This window comes from Micromys minutus (assembly GCF_963924665.1).
Source record: "Micromys minutus genome assembly, chromosome: 1".
NCBI lineage: Eukaryota > Metazoa > Chordata > Mammalia > Rodentia > Muridae > Micromys > Micromys minutus.
The window spans coordinates 93560196-93582212 of record NC_137969.1 but is presented as its reverse complement, the minus strand read 5'-3'; the positions used below and the strand labels follow the sequence as shown (position 1 = coordinate 93582212).

Genomic DNA, 22017 nt, shown 5'->3' with positions numbered 1-22017 from the left:
TATTCCTTGATATCTATTAACATAAATGGTCTCAACTCCCCAATAAAGAGACATAGACTATCAGACTGGATACATAAACAAAATCCAGCCTTTTGCTGCATACAGGAAACTCGTCTCAGAGACAGAGACAGACAATATCTCAGAGTAAAAGGGTGGGAAAAAAACTTCCAAGCAAAGAGCTCCAAGAAGCAAGCTGGAGTGGAAATTCTAATATCGAATAAAGGAAATTTCCAACCAAAAGTTATCAAAAAAGATAAAGAAAAACACTTTTTACTCATTACCGGGGAAATCTGTCAGGAGGAACTCTCAATCCTTAACATATATGCTCAAAATAAAAAATCACCCACATTCATAAAAGAAACTCTACTAAAGCTCAAAAAATACATTTCACCCCACACAATACTAGTGGGGGACTTTAATACCCCACTCTCACCAATTGACAGATCAGGGAAACAGAAACTGAACAAGGACACTGCAAAACTAGCAGAGATTTTGAACCAACTAGAATTAATAGATATATACAGAACATACTATCCTAAAGTAAAAGAATACACCTTCTTCTCACTACCCCATGGCACCTTCTCAAAAATTGACCACATAATTGGACACAGTACGAGCCTTCATCAATATAAAAAGATTGAAATACTCCCATACATCCTCTCAGATCACCATGGTTTACGGCTGGTCTTTAACAACAACAAAGACAAAAAAATGCCCACATACACATGGAAACTAAACAACGCTCTGTTAAAGGATAGCAGGGTCAAAGAAGAAATAGAGAAAGAAATTAAGGACTTTCTAGAATTCAACGAAAACGATAACACAACATACCCAAACCTATGGGATGCAATGAAAGCAGTATTGAGAGGAAATCTCATAGCCCTAAGTGCTTCCAAAAAGAAACTGAACAGAGCTCACATCAGCAACCTGACAGTACAGCTAAAAGCCCTAGAACAAAAGGAAGCAGATATACCCAAAAAGAGTAGATGGCAAGAAATAATCAAAATTAGGGCAGAAATAGACCAAATAGAAACAAAAAGAACCATTGAAACAATCAACAAAACAAAGAGTTGGTTCTTTGAGAAAATCAACAAGATTGATAAACCCCTAGCCAGACTAACTAAAGGGCAAAGAGAGAGTATCCAAATTAACAAAATCAGAAAGGAAAGTGGTGACATAACAACTGAAACTAAGGAAATTCAAGAAATCATCAGATCCTACTACAAAAACTTATACTCCACAAAATTGGAAAATCTGGAGGAAATAGACGAATTCCTAGACAGATACAAGGTCCCAAAGTTGAACCAGGACCAAGTAAACCATCTAAATAACCCTATAACACCCAAAAAAAATAGAAGAAGTCATCAAAAGCCTCCCAACCAAAAAAAGCCCAGGTCCAGACGGGTTCAGTGCATAATTTTATCAGACATTTATTGTGGATATAACACCAATATTCGCCAAACTATTCCAAAAGATAGAATCAGATGGAATATTACCGAACTCATTTTTTGAGGCTACAATATCCCTCGTACCTAAGCCACACAAAGACCCTACAAGGAAAGAGAACTTCAGACCAATCTCACTTATGAACATTGATGCAAAAATACTCAACAAAATCCTTGCAAACCGAATCCAAGAACACATCAAAACGATCATTCATCATGACCAAGTAGGCTTCATCCCTGGGATGCAGGGATGGTTTAACATAAGGAAATCCATCAATGTAATCCACCATATAAACAAACTTAAAGACCAAAATCACATGGTCATTTCACTAGACGCTGAGAAAGCATTTGACAAAATCCAACACCCCTTCATGTTAAAAGTCCTGGAAAGAACAGGAATCCAAGGCCCATATTTAAACATAACAAAAGCAATATACAGCAAACCAAAAGCCAACATCAAACTTAATGGCAAGAAACTTGAAGCAATCCCACTAAAATCAGGGACTCGACAAGGCTGCCCACTTTCTCCCTACCTATTCAACATAGTACTGGAAGTCCTGGCTGGAGCAATTAGACAGCAAAAGAAGATCAAGGGGATACAAATCGGAAAGGAAGAGATAAAAACATCACTCTTTGCCGACGACATGATAATGTACTTGAGTGACCCCAAAAATTCCACCAGAGAACTCCTACAGCTGATAAACAAGTTCAGCAAAGTGGCCGGATACAAAATTAACTCAATCAAATCAGTAGCCTTCCTATACTCAAAGGACAAACATGTGGAGAAAGAAATTAGGGAAAAGGTACCCTTCACAATTGTTACAAAAACTATGAAATACCTTGGTGTGACTCTAACTAAGGAAGTGAAGGAACTGTATGACAAGAACTTCAAACCTCTAAAGAAAGAAATTGAGGAGGATCTCAGAAAATGGAAAGATCTCCCATGCTCATGGATTGGAAAGATCAACATCTTAAAAATGGCCATCCTACCAAAAGCAATCTACAGACTCAATGCAATTTCCATGAAAATTCCAACCCAGTTCTTCATGGAATTGGAAAGATCAATGTGCAATTTCATATGGAATAACAAAAGACCTAGAATAGCGAAATCCATCCTCAACAACAAAAAAACATCTGCGGGAATCACTATCCCTGACCTCAAGCTATATTACAAGGCAATTGTGCTGAAAACTGCATGGTACTGGTACAGAAATAGGCAAGTGGATCAATGGAATAGAATAGAAGATCCAGAAATGAGCCCTCATGTATATGGTCACCTGTTTTTTGACAAAGGAGCAGTAAACATTCAATGGAAAAAGGACAGCCTATTCAACAAATGGTGCTGGTCCAACTGGCACTCAACATGCAAAAGAATGAAAATAGACCCGTTCTTATCTCCTTGTACAAAGCTCAAGTGTAAGTGGATTAAAGATCTCCACATTAAACCAGATACACTGGAACTATTAGATGGGAAAGTAGGGAAAACCTTAGAACACATAGGCACAGGAGAAAATTTCCTGAACAAAACACCAATGGCTCAAGCTCTAAGGTCAAAGATTAACAAATGGGACTTAATGAGATTGCAAAGTTTCTGTAAGGCTAAGGACATCGTCAAGAAAACAAAATGGCAACCAACAGAATGGGAAAAGATCTTTACCAACACCACATCATATAGAGGCCTAATATCCAAGGTGTACAAGGAACTCAAAAAGCTAGAAACCAGACAATCAAACAACCCTATTAAAAAATGGGGTACAGAGCTAAACAAATCATTTTCAGTTGAGGAACACCAAATGGCCGAAAAACATCTGAGGAAGTGCTCGACATCTTAGCCATCAGGGAAATGCAAATCAAAACAACCCTAAGATTCCACCTCACACCAGTCAGATTGGCCAAGATCCAAAACTCAGATGACAGCAGATGCTGGCGAGGCTGCGGAGAAAGAGGAACACTTCTCCACTGTTGGTGGGGTTGCAAGCTAATACAACCACTCTGGAAATCTGTCTGGCGATACCTCAGAAAATTGGATATAGTACTACCTGAAGACCCAGCTATTCCACTTCTTGGCATATACCCCAGAGACACTTTAATACACAACAAAGATATATGCACCACAATGTTCATAGCGGCTCTATTTATAATAGCCAGAAGCTGGAAGGAACCCAGATGTCCTTCAGAAGATGAATGGATACAAAAATTGTGGTACATATACACAATGGAATACTACTCAGCCACCAGAAACAATGACTTAACCAAATTCTTAAGAAAATGGCTGCATCTAGAGAAGATCATCCTGAGTGAGATAACCCAGTCACAAAAGAACAGACATAATATGCAGTCACTGATAGTGGGATGCTAACCCCAGAGGCTTGCACTCCCCCAGAAACAACTCACAGACTGTATGAAGTCCAAGAAATAAAGAAAACAAAAACTATACATATATTCACAAAACATGAAGACTTTGACTATTTCCATGTTGCGTTTTGTTTTGCATGTACTTTACGCTTATTGCAACTAGTACGTTTTCAATGCATACTGTCAAGCCCTTGAAAAAAATCAAGTACTGAATAAAAAACATATTCACATGGTTTTATGTAAAATTTATTTTAATGTCTGAAAAAACAGTACTGACAGAAATGTATAATTTTAAGCAAAAAAATGTTTAAAATCTTTAAAAAAAATAATAAGCTGTTAGTCTTTTGTGTAGATGGAAATGTCTCAAGAAACACTTCTTGTTATGATCAATAATTTGAGTCTTATTTGTAACAGATAAGAGACCAATGTATTTTCCATGTATTTTTATGTTAAAAAAAATAAATCTTGTTTTGAAGACAAAAAAAAAAAAAAGAAAGAAAGAAAGAAAGAGGAACACTTCTCCACTGTTGGTGGGGTTGCAAGCTAATACAACCACTCTGGAAATCTGTCTTGCGATACCTCAGAAAATTGGATATAGTACTACCTGAAGACCCAACTATTCCACTTTTGGGCATATACCCCAGAGACACTTTAATACACAACAAAGATTTATGCACCACAATGTTCATAGCGGCTCTATTTATAATAGCCAGAAGCTGGAAGGAACCCAGATGTTTTTCAGAAGACGAATGGATACAAAAATTGTGGTACATATACACAATGGAATACTACTCAGCCACCAGAAACAATGACTTAACCAAATTCTTAAGAAAATGGCTGCATCTAGAGAAGATCATCCTGAGTGAGATAACCCAGTCACAAAAGAACAGACATAATATGCAGTCACTGATAGTGGGATGCTAACCCCAGAGGCTTGCACTCCCCCAGAAACAACTCACAGACTGTATGAAGTCCAAGAAATAAAGAAAACAAAAACTATACATATATTCACAAAACAAGAAGACTTTGACTATTTCCATGTTTTGTTTTGTTTTGCATGTACTTTACGCTTATTGCAACTAGTACGTTTTCAATGCATACTGTCAAGCCCTTGAAAAAAATCAAGCACTGACTAAAAAATATATTCACATGGTTTTATGTAAAACTTATTTTAATGTCTGAAATAACAGTACTGACAGAAATGTATAATTTTAAGCAAAAAATGTTTAAAATCTGTACATTTATCTTTGTTTTGCAAAATAAAGTCATTTAAAAAAAAGAATTGAGTATAATGGTTTTTTTCTTTTCTTTTTTTTTCTCTTCTTGAAATTCACACAGTCTGTATGAACATTGTGGTGCATGTATCTTCATTGTATATTAAAGTGTCTCTGGGGTATACGCCCAGAAGTGGAATAGCTGGATCTTCAGGTAGTACTATGTCCAATTTTCTGAGGAATCACCAGACTGATTTCCATAGTGGTTGTATCAGTTTACAACCCCATGAATAGTGGGGAAGTGTTCCTCTTTCTCCACAACCTTGACAACATCTTCTGTCATCTGAGTTTTGGATTTTGGCCAATCTGACTGGTGTGAGGAGGAATCTCAGGGTTGTTTTTGTTTGCATTTCCCTGATGGCTAAGGATGTAGAGCACTTCCTTAGATGTTTCTAAGCCATTCAATATTCCTCAGTTGAGAACTTTTTGTTTAGCTCTGTATCCCATTTTTAATAGGATTGTTTGATTCTCTTGTGTCTAGCTTTTTGAGTTCCTTGTATACCTTGGATATTAAGCCTTATTCTGATATGGGGATGGTAAAGATCTTCTCCCAGTCTGTTGGCTGTGGTTTTGTTATCTTGACAGTGTCCATTGTCTTACAGAAACTTTTCAATTTCATTAATTCCAATTTGTCAATCTTTGACCTTATAGAATGAGCCATTGGTGTTCTGTTCCGAAAATTTTCTCTTGTGCCTAAGTGTTTTAAGGTTTTCCCTACTTTCTCATCTAATAGTTTCAGTGTATCTGGTTTAATGTGGAGATCTTTGATCCACTTACACTTGAGCTTTGAATGAAGGGATAAGATGGATTTCGCTATTCTAGGTCTTTTGTTTTCATATTCATTGAATTCTAGAAAATCCTTAATTTCTTTATTTATTTCTTCATTGACCCTGCGATCATTTAATAGAGCATTGTTTAGTTTCCATGTGTATATGTGCTTTTTGTAGTCTTTGTTGTTATTAAAGACATGCCTTATACCATGGTGATCTAAAAGGATGTATGAGAGTATATCAATCTGATTATATCGATTGAGGCTCGTTCTGTGTCCAATTATGTGGTCAATTTTCAAGAAGGTGCTGTGAGGTGCTGAGAAGAAGTTGTATTTTTTTGTTTTAGGATAATATGTTCTGTAGATATCTATTAATTCCAGATTTTTATAGTCTCTGCTAGTTTTACAGTTTCCTTGTTCAGTTTCTGTTTCCATGATCTGTCCATTGGTGAGAATGGGGTATTCAAGTCTCCTACTATTATTGTGTGTTGTGAAATATATTTTTTGAGCTTTAGTAGGGTTTCCTTTATGAATATGGGTGCTTTTGTATTTGGAGCATTTATTTTAGATATTGAGAGTTCCTCCTCATAGGCTTCTGCTGTAATGAGTAAAAAGTGTCCTTCCTTGTCTTTTTTGAGAACTTTTGGTTGGAAATTTACTTTATTCGATATTAGATTAGCCACCGCAGCTTGCTTCTTGGGTCCCTTTGCCTGGAAGTTTTTTCCAAATCTTTTACTCTGAGATAGTGTCTGTCTTTTTCTCTGAGTGAGTTTCTTGTATGAAGCAAAATGCTGGGTTTTGTTTATGTATCCAGTCTGATAGCCTATATCTTTTTATTGGGGAGATGAGTATATTTACGTTAATATATATCAAGGAAGAGTGGTTGCTGTTTCCTGATATTATTGCTTTTGTAGCTTGAATTGTGCCTGTGTGTGTTTATCTTTTGGTTTTCTTGCTTAGGTGTTTTCTTGTTTTTACTAGGATGTAGTTCCCTGCATTCTACTGGGTTTTTCCACCTATAGTTCATTGTAGTGCGTTGTTTTTTGATTAGATATTGTATAATTTTGTTTTGTCTTGGAATATCTTCATAACTCCATCTATGGTGATTGATAGTTTTGCTGGGTATTGCAGCTTTGTCTGGCACTTGTGCTCTCTTAGTTACTGCATGATGTCTGTCCAGGCTCTTCTAGCTTTCATAGTCTCTGTTGAGAAATCGGGTGTGATTCTGCTTGATATGCCTTTATATGTGACATGAACTTTTCCCCTTACTTCTTTTAGTATTCTTTCTTTGCTTTAGGCACTTGGTGTTTTGATTATTATGTGTCAGGAAGAATTTCTTTTCTGGTAAAACTTATTTGGAGTTCTGTAGGCTTTTTTTATCCTTGTGTTCATCTCATTCTTAAGGGTAGGGAAGTTTTATTCTATGATTTTGTTGAAGATATTTACTGTGCCTCTTAGTTGATATTTTTTGCCCTCTTTGATTCCTATTATCCTTAGGTTTGGTCGTCTCATTGTGTCCTTGGTCTCCTGGACATTTTGGGTTAGGAGCTTTTTGGTGTTTGCAACTTCTCTGACTCTATTGTCTATGTTTTCAGTGTTGTCTTCAGCCCTTGAGATTCTCTTACAGTTTCCTGGAGATGCTCTCATCTGTGGCTCCTGATTTCTTTTTTAGGTTTCCTACCTCTAGGGTTGTCTCTTTTACTGTTTCCTTTATTGTGTCCATTTCCGTTTTAAATTCCTTCTTCCATTCCTTCATCTCTTTTGTTCTGATTTCTTCTAGTTCTTTGAGTTCTTTGAGTGTTTTTATTGTTTCTTCTTTAAAAGCTTCTAATTAATTATGCTTTTTTTTCTGTTCTTGTTTAAGGATCTATATCATCATCTTGAGGTAGGATTTCATGTCTGAGTTTTTTGTTTTTTTGTTTTTGTTTTTTTTTCTGGAGTGTTTGGCATTTTGCTGTTTGCTGTGATGGGAGGGATGGGCTGTAGTGTTGCCAGGTGGTCTTGGTTTTTCTGGGGTACATTCTTTCACTTTCCTCTTCCCATCCAGTTGTCAGTAATTGGTTCTCTCCTTTCCTTTGTACCTGGCCTGTGTCCCTGGATCTCCTCTGTTTCTGTTAGAGGATGTTTCGAGCCCTGTTCTGCACCCAAAAGCCGCCAGCTGGGAACAGAGGGCCCAATTGTGGGATTCTGGTCCCTGGATCAGGCAGGGCAGGGGCACACTTTCTGTGCAAGCCTGGCAAAGATCTCTCTGCCCCCTGGCCAGTCAGAACCCCTTCTCACCAGGCCTGTATCTGGGTCTCCACTGGCCCTGGTTACATAGAAGTATTTCAATCTTTTTATATCGATTGAGGCTCATTCTGTGTCCAATTATGTGGTCAATTTTCAAGAAGGTGCCGTGAGGTGCTGAGAAGAAGGTGTATTCTTTTACTTTAGGATGATATGTTATGTAGATGTATATTAATTCCAGTTGGTTCATATTCTATGCTAGCTTTACAGTGTCCTTATTAAGTTTCTGTTTCCGTGATCTGTCCATTGATAAGAGTGCGGTATTAAAGTCTCCCACTTTTATTGTGTGGTGTAAAATGTATTTTTTTTAGCTTTAGTAGGGTTTCTTTTATGAATATGGGTGCTTTTGTATTTGGAGCATATATGTTAAGGATTGAGAGTTCCTCCTGACAGATTTCCTCTGTAATGAGTAAAAAGTGTCCTTCCTTATATTTTTTGAAAACTTTTGGTTGGAAATTTATTTTATTCTAAATTAGAATAGCCACTCCAGCTTCCTTCTTGGGGCGCTTTGCTTGGAAGTTTTTTTCCAAATCTTTTACTCTGAGATATTGTCTGTCTTTTTCTCTGAGTGAGTTTCCTGTATGAAGCAAAATGCTGGGTTTTGTTTATGTATCCAGTCTGAAAGCCTATATATTTTTACTGGGGAGTTGAGTCCATTTTTGTTAATAGATATCAAGGAATACTGGTTGTTGTTTCCTGCTACTATTGCTTTTGTAGCTTGAACTGTGCCTGTGTGTCTTTATCTTTTGGTTTTCTTGCTTAGGAGTTTTCTTGTTTGTACTATGATGTAGTTCCCCACATTGTATTGGGTTTTCCACCTATAATTAGTTGTAGTGCTGGGTTTGTGGTCAGATATTGTGTAGTTTAGTTTTGTCTTGGAATATCTTCGTCTCTCCATCTATGGTAATTGATAGTTTTGCTGGGTATAGCAGCTTGGGCTGGCATTTCTGCTCTCTTAGGGTCTGCATGATGTCTGTCCAGGCTCTTCTAGCTTTCATAGTCTCTGTTTTGAAATCAGGTGTGATTCTGCTTGATCTGCCTTTATATGTGACATGACCTTTTTTCCTTAGTGCTTTTAGTATTCTTTCTTTGCTTTGGGCATTGTTGTTTTGAGTATTATGTGTCAGGAGGAATTTCTTTTCTGGTCCAACCTATTTGGAGTTCTGTAGACTTCTTTTGTGCTTGTGGTCATCTCATTCTTAAGGGTAGGGAAGTTTTCTTCTATGATTTTGTTGAAGATATTTACTGTGCCTCTTAGTTAATATTCTTTTCCCTCTTCTATTCCTATTATCCTTAGGTTTGGTCATCTCATTGTGTCCTGGATCTCCTGGATATTTTGAGTTAGGAGCTTTTTGGTTTGCCTCTTCTCTGACTGTTTTTTTCTCTGTTTTCAATGCTGTCTTCAGCCCCCAAGATTCTCTCTTCCATTTCTTGTAGTCTGTTGGAGATAATTGCATCTGTGACTCCTGATTTCTTTTTTAGGATTTCTATCTCTAGGGTTGTCTCTTTCAGTTTTTTTTTTTTTTGTGTGTGTGTGTGTGTTTGTGTGTCCATTTCCATTTTAAATTCCTTCCTTATTTCCTTCATCTTTTTGGTTCTGTTTTCTTCTAATTCTTTGAGTTCTTTGAGTGTTTTTCTTGTTTCTTCTCTAAAAGCTTCTAATTGTTTATGCTTTTGCTCCTGTTCTTGTTTAAAGATTTCTAACATCATCTTGAGGTAGGATTTCGGGTCTGAGTCTTCTTTTTCTGGAGTGTTTGGCATTCCACTGTTTGCTGTGATGGGAGAGCTGGGTCCTAGTGTTGCCAGGTTTTCTTGGTTTCCCTGGGGTACATTCTTTTGCTTTCCTCTTCCCATCTTGTTGTCAGTGATTGGTTCTCACCTTTCCCTTGGACCTGGACTTTGTCCCTGGATCTCCACTGTTCTTGTTGGCAGATGGTCCACATGCCTCTTCTGCACCCCAAAGCTGCCAGCTGGGAACAGAGAGCCCAATACCAGGTTTCTGGGTCCCTGGTTCAAGCAGTGCAGGGGCTCACTTTCTGAGTGCTCGGAAGAAATTTCTCTGCCCCCTGGAATGTCGAACCCCTTCTCACCAGGCCTGTGTCTCTGGGTCTTTGCTGTTCCTGGTGGCCTATTCCTGACTCATACTTTTTTTCTCTTTTCTTTCTTTTTTCTTTCTTTCTTTCTTTCTTTCATTCATTCATTCATTCTTTCTTTCTTTCTTTCTTTACTTCTTCCTTTCTTCCCTCCTTTCTTCCCCTTTTCCCTTTCTCTTTTTCTATCTTTCTTTCCCTCCCACAACATTTTCTATGTTTTAGATGTGTGAGTGTTTTGTAGGTGTGTCCATTGGGACTAGGCTTTACAACTTTGTATTCTCATTGGTTTCAATTTTATGAGTGGTTGCAAAGAGACTTTTTTTTCCTTTTTTTACTAGACACTCTGTATTTACATTTGAGGTGTTATCCCATTACCCACCCACCCCCTCTCTCATATCCCCTCCCCCTCCATTTGCCTTCAAAAAGGTGCTTCTTCCTGATCCCCCTCTCCACCCATTGCCTTGACATTTCCTAACACTGGGAAAACATGCCCTCTCTTGAACAAAAGCCTCTTCTCACATTGATGCCCAGATACTGCTATCTTCTGTTATATATGCAACTAAATTAATAATAGGAATAGACATTTTCTTGATGATGTGTGACACCTATACTTTTCTGTGAGAATAAGAACAATGTTAATTTAGTATTGTCAGGGAAAAAATTGATTTATTAAATTATTGCTTGTAAATTCTTCTCTTTCTGCAAGTATGATTTCACCAGTACTGTGTAGTTACCTAGGTTTCTAATGACAGACATAGTATCCCTCTTGTCAAGCATCTCTGATATCCAATTAAAGAGCCAAAAGTTGCCACCAAGGTAAACCATTATTACTGAAGACACTATGCACATGAGCCCCCAAGCCATGATCTGGAACTGATGTGAATGCCTTCTCCCTGAGCAGTTGTTTTCTTGGTTTTATGCTTGGAATATATTTTGATATTTATTTATTTAATATTTCTTTATGAAATCATATGGAGGCTTAAAAATAGGTCCTGGTGAATATTGTAGATTTTATTCATGTCTGCTGTAATGTCTCCTTACTTTTTTCTAATTTCATTACTTTAGGTTGTTTCTTATTCTCATTTAATGTGACTAAAGATTTACAATTTTGTTTATTTATTAAAAGAACATACTTTGGTTTCAATCAATTATTTATATTTTAGAAAATAGTTTCTTTAATAGTCATTCATTCATTCATTCATTCATGTAGTATGCTTTGATCAAATTCACTCAGTATACTTTCTTCTTCACTTCCTCCTTATCACCCTTTTCTCCTCATCCTCTGCACTGCATCTGTTATTCTTTTATCCTTTTCTTTTTTTATTGTATATTCTCCATATTTACATTCTGGGAAAGGGAGCACCTTTATGGAAACAAGTGGAGGGGAGGGTGAATAGGAGCAGAGGGAAAGGGGATAACATTTGAAATGCATCTGTTATCCTTAATGTTAAAAGGTTTCTATTACCTACTGATTCCCCACACTGCATTTTGATTGTGGGTAGCCTACCAGGGTTCAGTTTTCTGAACAAATGTGGTTTTCTTGTCCCCAGTAAACCATCAGTGTTCAATAGCTTCTCAGATAGGGTGAAGCTTCCTTTATGCCTCTCATATATATGGTGGAATCTTTGCTGGTTTGATTTTCTGTAAATTTTCTTTATACCATCTCAGACACTATGAAGATTCACTAAAGATAAAAAGACCAGAAGTATATAAGCCGAGAATTTTTTTTAAAAAGCAGAAGAATATTAACTGAAAAGAATTGGAAGGAAAAAGAAAGGAAAGATAAAGATAATGTGGATAATAATTGGTCAATCCAATTGAGGGGAAATTACTCTATTCCCCTGAACTGCTACAGTCTACCACAAGAAACAAGAAACTTCCAGATGTCTCGAGAAGAGTCATAGAAATTCTAATATTTGAATATATTTCAAACTGCAATTACACTGACTCTGTGTGTGTGTGGTTTTTTTTACAAATGTAAACTGAGCTAAAAATTGCTCCATAAAGGACAGCAATTATTCCACAGTAAAATAAAGGTTTAAAAAATTCACAAGAAAAGCATTTTAGATTCCATCTTTTCCCTTACACCTTTTAGACAGGCATAATTCCAATAAAGGAATATGAAAGATACAAGAGAAGTTGGAGTCAAATCTGTATAGGCCACTTGCGTTATTCACTTGGGACATAGACTAAAAATATAACTAAATGTTCAAGCCCATGAATATAAAGCTGTATATAAATACATGTTAATACGTACATATGTACATACATACATATATACATACATACATACATACATACATACATACATACATACATACATACATACTATTTTTCATGCCAATGGCCTAATTTAGTGCATCAGGTAATATGTTCAAGGTTTAATAACAGTAACCAGTAATACTGTAGAACAGTGCCTACAAATACGTATATCACAATGCTTCTCTTGCTTCTCATGTATGTTGAGACCCTGAAGATTCTGGAAGTGTCCCCTGAACCACAGTTCTAAGATGACCTCGATATCTCAGTAACAGAGAAGTTAGAACACAGTTGAAGTCTTAGACAAGAAAGAGGCACAGCTCAGCAAAATGCTGTGCCATCAAAATTCACAGAGAATTGAAAGTTGATAAATTAATAATAGGTAAAAAGTGTCAAGCACAGAAGTGTTAATATAATATTTTAGACCAAGATTTCTGGTTTATAGAACCTTGTAAGACCATAAACAAAATGAAATAATGACCATCACCAAAAAGCCACTTGCTCTTTCTTCTCAAAAGCCACTACCATGCTCTGTACTGTCTTCAAGACAAGTTACACATTTGACAACACACACACACATACACACACACACACACACACACACACACACACACACACACACAGTCACTTTGCAAAACAGAAACTTACAAACCATATTTCAATTTAACCTTTTAAAAAGACACCTTTTGCGCAATCACTAAAACTGAAAATCAAATCACTGCAGAAATCATGAAGGTATATCAGTACAGAATTTAATTACAGTAGTTGCCATGTTGATGTAGAACACGAGGGTTCAAGATTCCACACCACAAGGTGGTTTTGAGCTACTCAGCTGTTGAACGCACTCAGAAGAGACTGGTTACTGTGAAGTGGAAGGCAGTAAATACTGTCTCCACCATCTCCTCTGTGACCAACAGGCAGCTCAGAATATATTAGGGAAGCTCGCCAATGAAGCAATTCCACAGTGGTTGTTTCGATCTTTGGCAATCTTCATGTAGCCATCCATGCCCCATTCTTCACCCCAGCTAAAAGGAAATGTGCATTTCACTTAGTAGAGAGAACATGAACTTATTGCCACAACTGATGAGATCAACTTAAAAGAGGAAGGAGAAAAAGTTGAAGGCCTGCTCATGAGTAACAAGAAGCACCTCATATAGAACTCTGAAGTCCACAGAGAAAAGTATGGTTCAGTGCAAACACGTGTGAGATCCTTAAAAAGCAATGGCACAAAATGACACTGACACCCAAAAAACCAGTGACAAAACAGGAAAGTACTGATCACACATGTGAGTAGGTTGTTTAAGCAGTAGAAGAGCTCAGAGGTTAGGGACTGGGTACCAGTGTAAAGAACTGTTTAAAAGCCAGATTAACACAATAGAGTCTTTACAGTACACATCCTCCAAATATAGAGAAACACATACCTGGAAGAAGCTGGCTACCTAGTCTAGACAATAAAATCCTAGACCAGCGAGATGCACTGCCTAAATATAGAAGGCAGACAATGACTAAAATGCAACTGATGTTAATATCAGGTTTTAATTGCACATAGATGTTATTAGACATGCAAGCATGCATGCATGTACACATAAATCACTCAAATAATAAAAGAGAATAGACTTCTCAGTTTAAGTAGGACAATGATTCCTAGACTGTATACTCTAACATTGATTTTAAGAAATAATCCATTTGTGAATCCTCTGAAAGAACACCCAGTGCTCTTAATAAACCATCTCTTCAGCCCCTGAGATTTCAAATATAAAATGTTTGTCAGTTCTTACCTGTTCTTGATCAGCCAGTAGTTATTGCCATCTGTTTCATTCCCCTCGAACCCATAGCCAACTACCAGAACTGCATGATTCACAGAATTACTGTTGCAATTTGGCTCATGATAAATACCTGAGAGATAAAATGGAAGCTGACATGAGATGCAAGAGATACATGGCAGTGGGCATTGCCACCGACAACAGGGAGGCATTTTCAAAGATCTCTGAAATTATGCAAATTACAAGCAGATGTGAGAGTAAAATGAATTGTTAGTAAGAATACTAATATAGGTATATATGTGTATATATGTGTGTACAGTTTCACATAAAAACTGAAGAAAATGAAAGAAGCATAGGTTTGTTGATAAACATTTGCCTAGGTATAGAGAGAAACTCTTGTACTATATGGAAGCATCTCCTGTCAAAAAAAATGCTATTGGCCTATTAGCTTAGGCAGGAAATAGGGAGGTGAAGTCCTGGTACAGAAATAGGACTTATGGGAAAATTGACAGGCACAGGAAGATTCATCCTAGACACAAAAGAAGTCACAGGAAACCAAGGATCAGGTAACCAGCCATGTGACAGAAGTTAGAACAAAACCAACAGGTAGTTGAGATATGAGCTAGTCAGTGAACAGCTCTAAACATCTATTTATATATACTTAAGTCTCAGAGTCATTATTTGGGGGAACTGAGTAAGCTTGCCATCATGCCTAGATGCATGTAAGAATACTTAATTTTTTCCCACTAGAATCTCATGTCAAGCAAAATTCACTAAAGGGAAGTTACTTAATTCAAGAGACTCATTAATAATTTGATTTCAGTCATTATGTTTGATCTTTACACACCAAAAAAACTTTGACTATTTCCATATTATGGTTTGTTTTACATGTACTTTATGCTTGTGGTAACTAGTAAGATTTCAATGCATACTATCAAACCTTTAAAATATCAAATACTGACAAAAAGATATTCATATAGTTTTATGCAAAAATCCTTTTAATTATATGTACACTTATCTCTGTTTATTTTTAAAAATAAAATTGTTTAAATAAAAAAATAATTTGATTTCAGATGTATAGTCTCCACAAAAAAAACCCTAAAGCAGCTTCCAAATTAATTTTAAAACTAAGCTAAACATACATTTTATAGCATATGATGCACTTACTTTAAAGACAGGATTTTTATCTGTTGAAGACAGGACTCAGTATGATTGGGTAGGGAAGGCAATTGAGAAACCCAAACTCACATACAATATTACAGATATGAACACAGCATGGCATGGAATTGGTAGGCCAGGCATGTTTTCTCATTTTTCTTTTTTCACATTTAGATGAAAATATGCTTACCTCCACTGTAGAACCTAAAAGAGTCATGAGAAGCATCAACTGCGGCAGAGATGGGACCAATAGATGCTACAGCAACCCACAGGTAAATCTCATCCGGTGAAATGTTTACAATATCTGTGATATTAGCAGTAGCATTCTCACTGTGGTATCGGCAGGGTCCTTCCTTTAAAGAGTAAAGAGATAAGAGACTCAGTTACTTACACCTGTCTTCCGAGGAGTATGAATCAGAACCACTGCACGGCTGGGCACTCCCCATGTCTGGACTGTTATAAGTCATCCAAGAAAGTAAAATAAATGGAGAGATTTGGAACTGAGAATCAATTCTCATGTCTTCAATGGCACCTCACAGTCTTTCCTGTCCATAAGAAGATTTTATAGGGGGAAATCTTCATTAAATGTGGAAAGGCTTGTATATTCCCCACGTGCATGGAATGGGGACAGCTATGTGGAAACCGTCAACTCAGAATTGTTCAGTGACTGATATGGCACACATTGTAATGAGAGCAACTGTCTATATATAAAGAATCTACCTTATAATGGGAGTTCAAAGGACAACAGATTATTTCTGGAAGTGTCTTCATGCTTAAGGGTAAGATATAACAACAAAATAGGAAGTCCACTTACTTTTCCTTCATATGGATAGGTTGCCTCAGCCTCAAGACCTTTATTTTTCAAAACATATTGGAATGCTTGGCTTGCAGTACCCCAAAGGCAGCCATTATTTCCTTCAGATTTAGAACAGTCCAGTAGATTCTGCACACTTAGAGGGGTGAGGTTGCCAGTTTTTGAGAACATCTGACCTTCTATGGCACCGACTGCAGCAAAAGCCCAACAAGAGCCACATTGACCCTGAGTCAGAAAGAAAATATTGTCATGCATAAATTCCAATGCCAGCAACAACATAAAGAACACAATAAATTATGGAAATGACACGTTGGCCATCACTAGATGCTCAGAGAAGGATGGTATTCTCCTAGAGGTCATCACTGCTGGCAGTTTGGTCACACCCAAGTCCGTGGTCCCACACAGGAACATTTGAGCTGGACCAACTTGTTTTACAGTTTGCTAATTACAACAAAACACATGACAGAAATAAATTCCAGAGACAGATATGGAAGTGTATGATAGCTAGAGAGAGGGTGTGTGGGGTGGATTGCTAGGACAAGTATCTATTGTACATATGTATGAAGCTTTTACAGAAGAAAATAAAATGAGCTGCACATCTGTCCATACCCAACACCCACAAGCAGACATCAAGTCATTTATTTTCAAAGTGGTTTAAGAAGAGGGGCTATGTGCCACTGTCTTACCTGATTTCGTACAGGAGTCACATAGCCTTCCTTTCTCCAGTCCTTAACATTGGGTAAGCCAATAGACACATGTGTCTGGGCATGTGGGTCCGTAACAGCAGCCGGAATTAGAGTATTACTCAATGATTTTCTGAATTCTTCACCACTCTTCAAGGAAAATAGCAATTAAAAAACAAAGCAAAATACACATACACACACACACACACACACACACACACACACACACACACACACACAACAACCACACACAACACCACCACCACATACTAGATTCCATGTAAAGTGCTTATGAGAACACAGTGTGAGTCAATCCATGTCCCACTCACCACATCAGCAAAGGCATTCATTTTCATGGTGAAGCTGTTCCTCCCCAGGCTGTTCTCCCTGTTGTGCAGTTGGATCATTTTCCAGTTTTCTTCCCAGACTGCTCTCTTCAGTTCTTCTTCCTCCTGGAAATGAGCACAATGCATGGCATTTCTCTCTAAACTCCTGGAGAAGCTGACTATGTGTAGTTACAGCAGCAGGTAAAGACACCAAGTAGCCTCAGAATACTATACTATACTATACATCTCACATACTTTGGAAAAGAAAATATGGTCACCCTGTGCTCACAATGGTTGTGATTAGATAATCTTAAAGTGAAGGTGTGTGTGTGTGTGTGTGTGTGTGTGTGTGTGTTTTCTGTGGTCTCTAATGTACTTAGACACTTGCAACAGTAATGACAATTCACTCTTATCTCTTTCTGCACACTTTACAGTTTACCAACCAGGCCGTATGATTTCCTATGCTTAAGCTTCCAGTCTTTCCATTCAGCATCCAAATTGGGATCATGCGCTGGGGCACCCGAGGCAACTCCAAAGCACAGGATCACCATAAAGACAGCAGGAGTCATGTCTCAAGAGCCTGGAGGGGGATGAGAGATGAAGACATGATTACACCGATATTGTTTAAATGTATTCTTACTCTTTCCTAAGAAAATAAGCCATCCATGGACAATAAACTCCCTTGAAATACTTTTCCAAAAACAGGCTTGGGATAAGTTTAAAATAAATTAATTACTGTAGTTATTAGATCCAACACAAAATGAAGATCGCAAGTCCACAATTCTATCAATGAAAACTTCAGGTGTATTCTATCTTATTATTTGAGAAAATCTCTCTAAACACTGAAGACCATAAGTAAAAACAAACAGAACAAAATACAAAACAAAAAAAACAAAAAAACAACACCCCCCAAACAAAATAGAACCCCAAAGCACAAATACACAAAATAAACACAAAAGAAAATAACAACCAAAACAAAACAAAAAAACAAAACCAAACAATCAAAAAACACATGACTTAGGATATCACCGATTCTTTGGTTTATACCAACTAAAAATCTCTGCTATATATGGTATTAATCCAAATTTCATTGTGAGACCAGAGTTGGGAGCATATGGCACAATAAATATCCTTTTCTAATGTGTCACGTGGCAAGCGTATCTGGAAACCTCCCTTTGTTAATGAAAACTTTGTGAAATGTCTTTTATAATAAATGCTGGAAAAACAATGGGTACTATTTCTTCTGTATGCAGTTGAGACCATGTAACCAAACTCTCCATGGTATCACATGGACGAACCATAGAAAGCCTGATTCACAAGTGGAGGTAGCATACAAATGTAGACCTGGGGGTACAAGACACCTGAATCCTTCTGTGCCTTTTCACCCTCTCCCACACACAGAAGAGCTGCAGATTTGTAGAATATATTCTCCTTTATGGAGATCTGCCTGAGTCTCCATGGAGTCTCTCAAGTCTCCCCACCAAGACAGCTTCCCATTTTGCCTTAGCACAGGCAGGACCTCACCTGTGGTGGCTGATACTGCCTTCGACCACTCCACAGAATCAACTCTTCAGAGGTTGCTATGGTCCGGAGATCTGGCCAGCAACACCTCACTCAGACTTTAAATCCCACATATGTGAACAGATCGTCCCACCCCTCAGTCCTGCCTTTCTTTTGATTGGCTGTGTTGGTGACTGGATTAGACCTCCAGGCACTGGGACTTCAGGCTCTTTCTGAAATATGATTTTATCCTGACGTGAGAAGATTGAGCTTGACACAGGAAGGCTGACCCTGTTGACAATGGGAAGCTAAACTTGTTGACCTTTTCAGAGGAAGTTAGATAGCAATCCTGTAGGCCTTAGATCACATTCTATCTGGCACTCTGCTAATTGATTGTATTTACTGGAAGAGCTTGGTTTTGTATACTTGCAGTTTAGAATGGGAAATTTTAGTTACCATCTCTGATGTGGAGTCAATATATTCTATTTTGTGTTTAGTCCTCATCTATAGTTAGATCCTGTGAGAACACTGACTGTGGGATGTTCTTTTCACCTGTGTCAGTGAGTAACAGAGCTGAATCTCATGAGATTCTTTAGGAGACATTGACTCCAAAGTAGAAAGTTGTGTTTAAGGCTGAATTGTAATAGATAATTATGTAATTTTTATTATGTTTTCCCTTTCTCCTCACCTCTTATAGATCTCTTTTCTCTACCTACCAATGTAATTTTATGGTCTTTTTTTTTACCTTCCATAAGGGGGATAAACTCACTAAAACATAGTGACTGATTTATGTTGGTCAACTATTGTTGAACATGCAGACTGCCTTTGACTGTCTGTTATATGCCCAGTGTCATACCATTGGAGAAATCTGATGGTCTTTCTCCAAGCAGCTATTATTTGTGAATTACTTATTGACTAGTGGTAGGGCTTTCTGCATATTCCCTTTCCTTCATGCTGGGATTTTCCTGACTGGGTGCTGTAGCTCTCTGGCAATTCTGTGACAGTCATTGAGTATACCCTAGATACTAGGACTACCCTGATTCCCAATGAAGTTTGAAAATTTGAGTCATGGAGTTGTTGTAAGATGAAAGGAGTGTAAACTGTCTAGAACAAGACAGGGAATCTCAGTGTTGCTAATTTTAGGTTCCCTTAAATACAAAGCAACAGAGAAGGGACAATTTTCACAAATGGTTTGATTTTCATGACTGCCAGGTCCTCATAAATGGGGATGACTTCCTCTTGGAGCAGCCCTATGAGAATACATATATACCCAGATCTCTCATTACCAATAACTTCATCTTGTTCTCCACTCCAAGAGTGATGTTCTCTAAGCATGGTTTCAGGAAATAACAATCCATAAAGTAAGATACAGATTCTGGAAATGGACAAAGGACAACTGTGGGGAATAAATATGAGATATATTTAGAATTAATGGAATACTGTACAACTAGGTATCTACAGAATTTATTCTAGTATGATTTGAATAATCTTAGACTTGCAGTTATTACTCCTATGTTTCTTTTTATTCAAATGAATTTAAAAGTCTACCTTATCTGTTGAGGTCTATAAGTGACTGATTTATAATGAAGCATCAAGTACTGTGTCATCTTCATGGGGGTGTTCTGACAGTATTTATAAAGTATAACTAACTCAAAAGATGATACTAATCACAAAGTTTAGAAAAGTGATTTTGTTGAGAGATCCAAAACACAATAGTAGCACAGTGTCTTTCTCAATGAGATAATGGTTCCTTTTCAATGGGCAGTTTCTCAGCAGGGCTTATCAAAATTTCACATTACAGTGCTAATTGTATCTCTGAACAGAGACAGAGAGAAACCATTAATGCTCTACATTTATTATTTATGTGATAGACAGATACTTCCTTAGGTACAAGTCACAAATATGACAGGTTATGAGAATCAAAATGGTAAAACAATGGAGGCCTCAACATGAGAATGTAAATACATAATTACTTTTAAAAAATATGTACTCTTTTTTTATTACATTCCAGATTTTGTTCGCCTCCCAGTCCACCCTCTGACTGTTCCACATTCCATACCTACTCTTCTTCTACCTCCTGTCTCCATAAAAATATCCCAAACATCCCAACCGCCTACTCCAGCAGATATCCCTACTTCCTGGTACCTTTAGTCTCTTGACTGTTAGATGCATCTTCTCCAAACCTTGCAGTCCTCTGCTGTATATGAATTGGGGGCCTCATGTCAGTTGGTATATGCTGCCTGGTTGATGATCCAGTGTCTGAGAGATCTCAGGGCTACAGGTAATTGAAACTACTAGTCCTCCTACAGAGTTGCCCTCCTCCTTAGCTTCCTCCAGCTTTTCCCTAATTAAACCACAGAGTTCATCAGTTTCTGTTGTTTGGTTGGGTGCAAATATCTGCATCTGACTCTTTCAGCTGCTTGTTGGGTTCTGTGGAGGGCAGTCATGATAGGTCCCCTTTTTATGAGTACTCCGTAGCCTCAGTAATAGTGTCAGAACTTGGGGACTTCCTTTGAGCTGCATCCCATTTTGGGGCCTGTCCCTAGACCTCCTTTTCCTCAGGGCTCTTCTTTATTTTTGTTCCTGTAGTTCTTTCAGATAAAACCAATTATGGGTAAGAGTTTTTGACTATGGGATGCCAACCCCATCCCTCACTTTATGCCCTGCCTTTTTGATAGAGGTGGACCCTATAAGTTTTCTCTTCCCACTGTAGGGCATTTTATTTAAGATCCTTCCTTTTGAGTCCTTAGGGTCTCTTACCTCCCAGGTCTCTGGTACATTCTGGAGGGCTCTCCTACCTCCTACCACCAAAGGTTTCTGTTCCCATCCTTTCTGCTGGCCCTCTGGGCTTCAGTTATTTTCTCTCACTCAATAACAGATCACATAATTTCTTAATATCAGAGTCTACAGCTCATTGATACTAGTTTTCTAATAAGATCCAAATAGGATCTTATTGGAGAAATAAGAAAACAAAATAGAAAACAGAAAGGAAGTTGAAAATGTAAACTTGCACCTTAGGGGGGGAAACATGTCTTCTGCAGTAGTGGGATGCAGGAGCTCGGCTTAAATTCCGGTGTCCCTGACATTCAACTCTCCCCCTAGACATATCAGTAAAATAAGTATTGTCAGAAAACACTACTCAAAATATTATATATGTTCCCTCTGCTTCTTTTCTGGGAATTAGTGTAAAGACCACCAAATAATCTTTGTCATGGTGACTGTCTCTTAAGAATTCCTTACTCATACCTTGAAAATGTACTTGATTCTACATCACATCTTTTTGTAAGTAGTT

General features: G+C 37.6%; 1 protein-coding gene across 2 annotated transcripts; it reads right to left on the bottom strand.

Moving 5' to 3' along the window:
* Window positions 1-13403: 13403 nt before the first annotated feature.
* Window positions 13404-17794, bottom strand: LOC308438961 (cathepsin J; the record flags this gene model as incomplete). 2 transcript variants are annotated; one of them, XM_080940519.1, is made up of 7 exons in its annotated part: window positions 13404-13506; window positions 14260-14377; window positions 15593-15755; window positions 16217-16441; window positions 16903-17049; window positions 17229-17351; window positions 17669-17794. In XM_080940519.1, 7 exons carry the CDS (start codon window positions 17792-17794, stop codon window positions 13404-13406), a joined length of 1005 nt encoding a protein of 334 aa, XP_080796645.1. The 2 variants fall into 2 exon arrangements, with proteins under 2 accessions (XP_080796645.1, XP_080796646.1); XM_080940520.1 differs by having other exon boundaries at window positions 17229-17348.
* Window positions 17795-22017: the final 4223 nt, after the last annotated feature.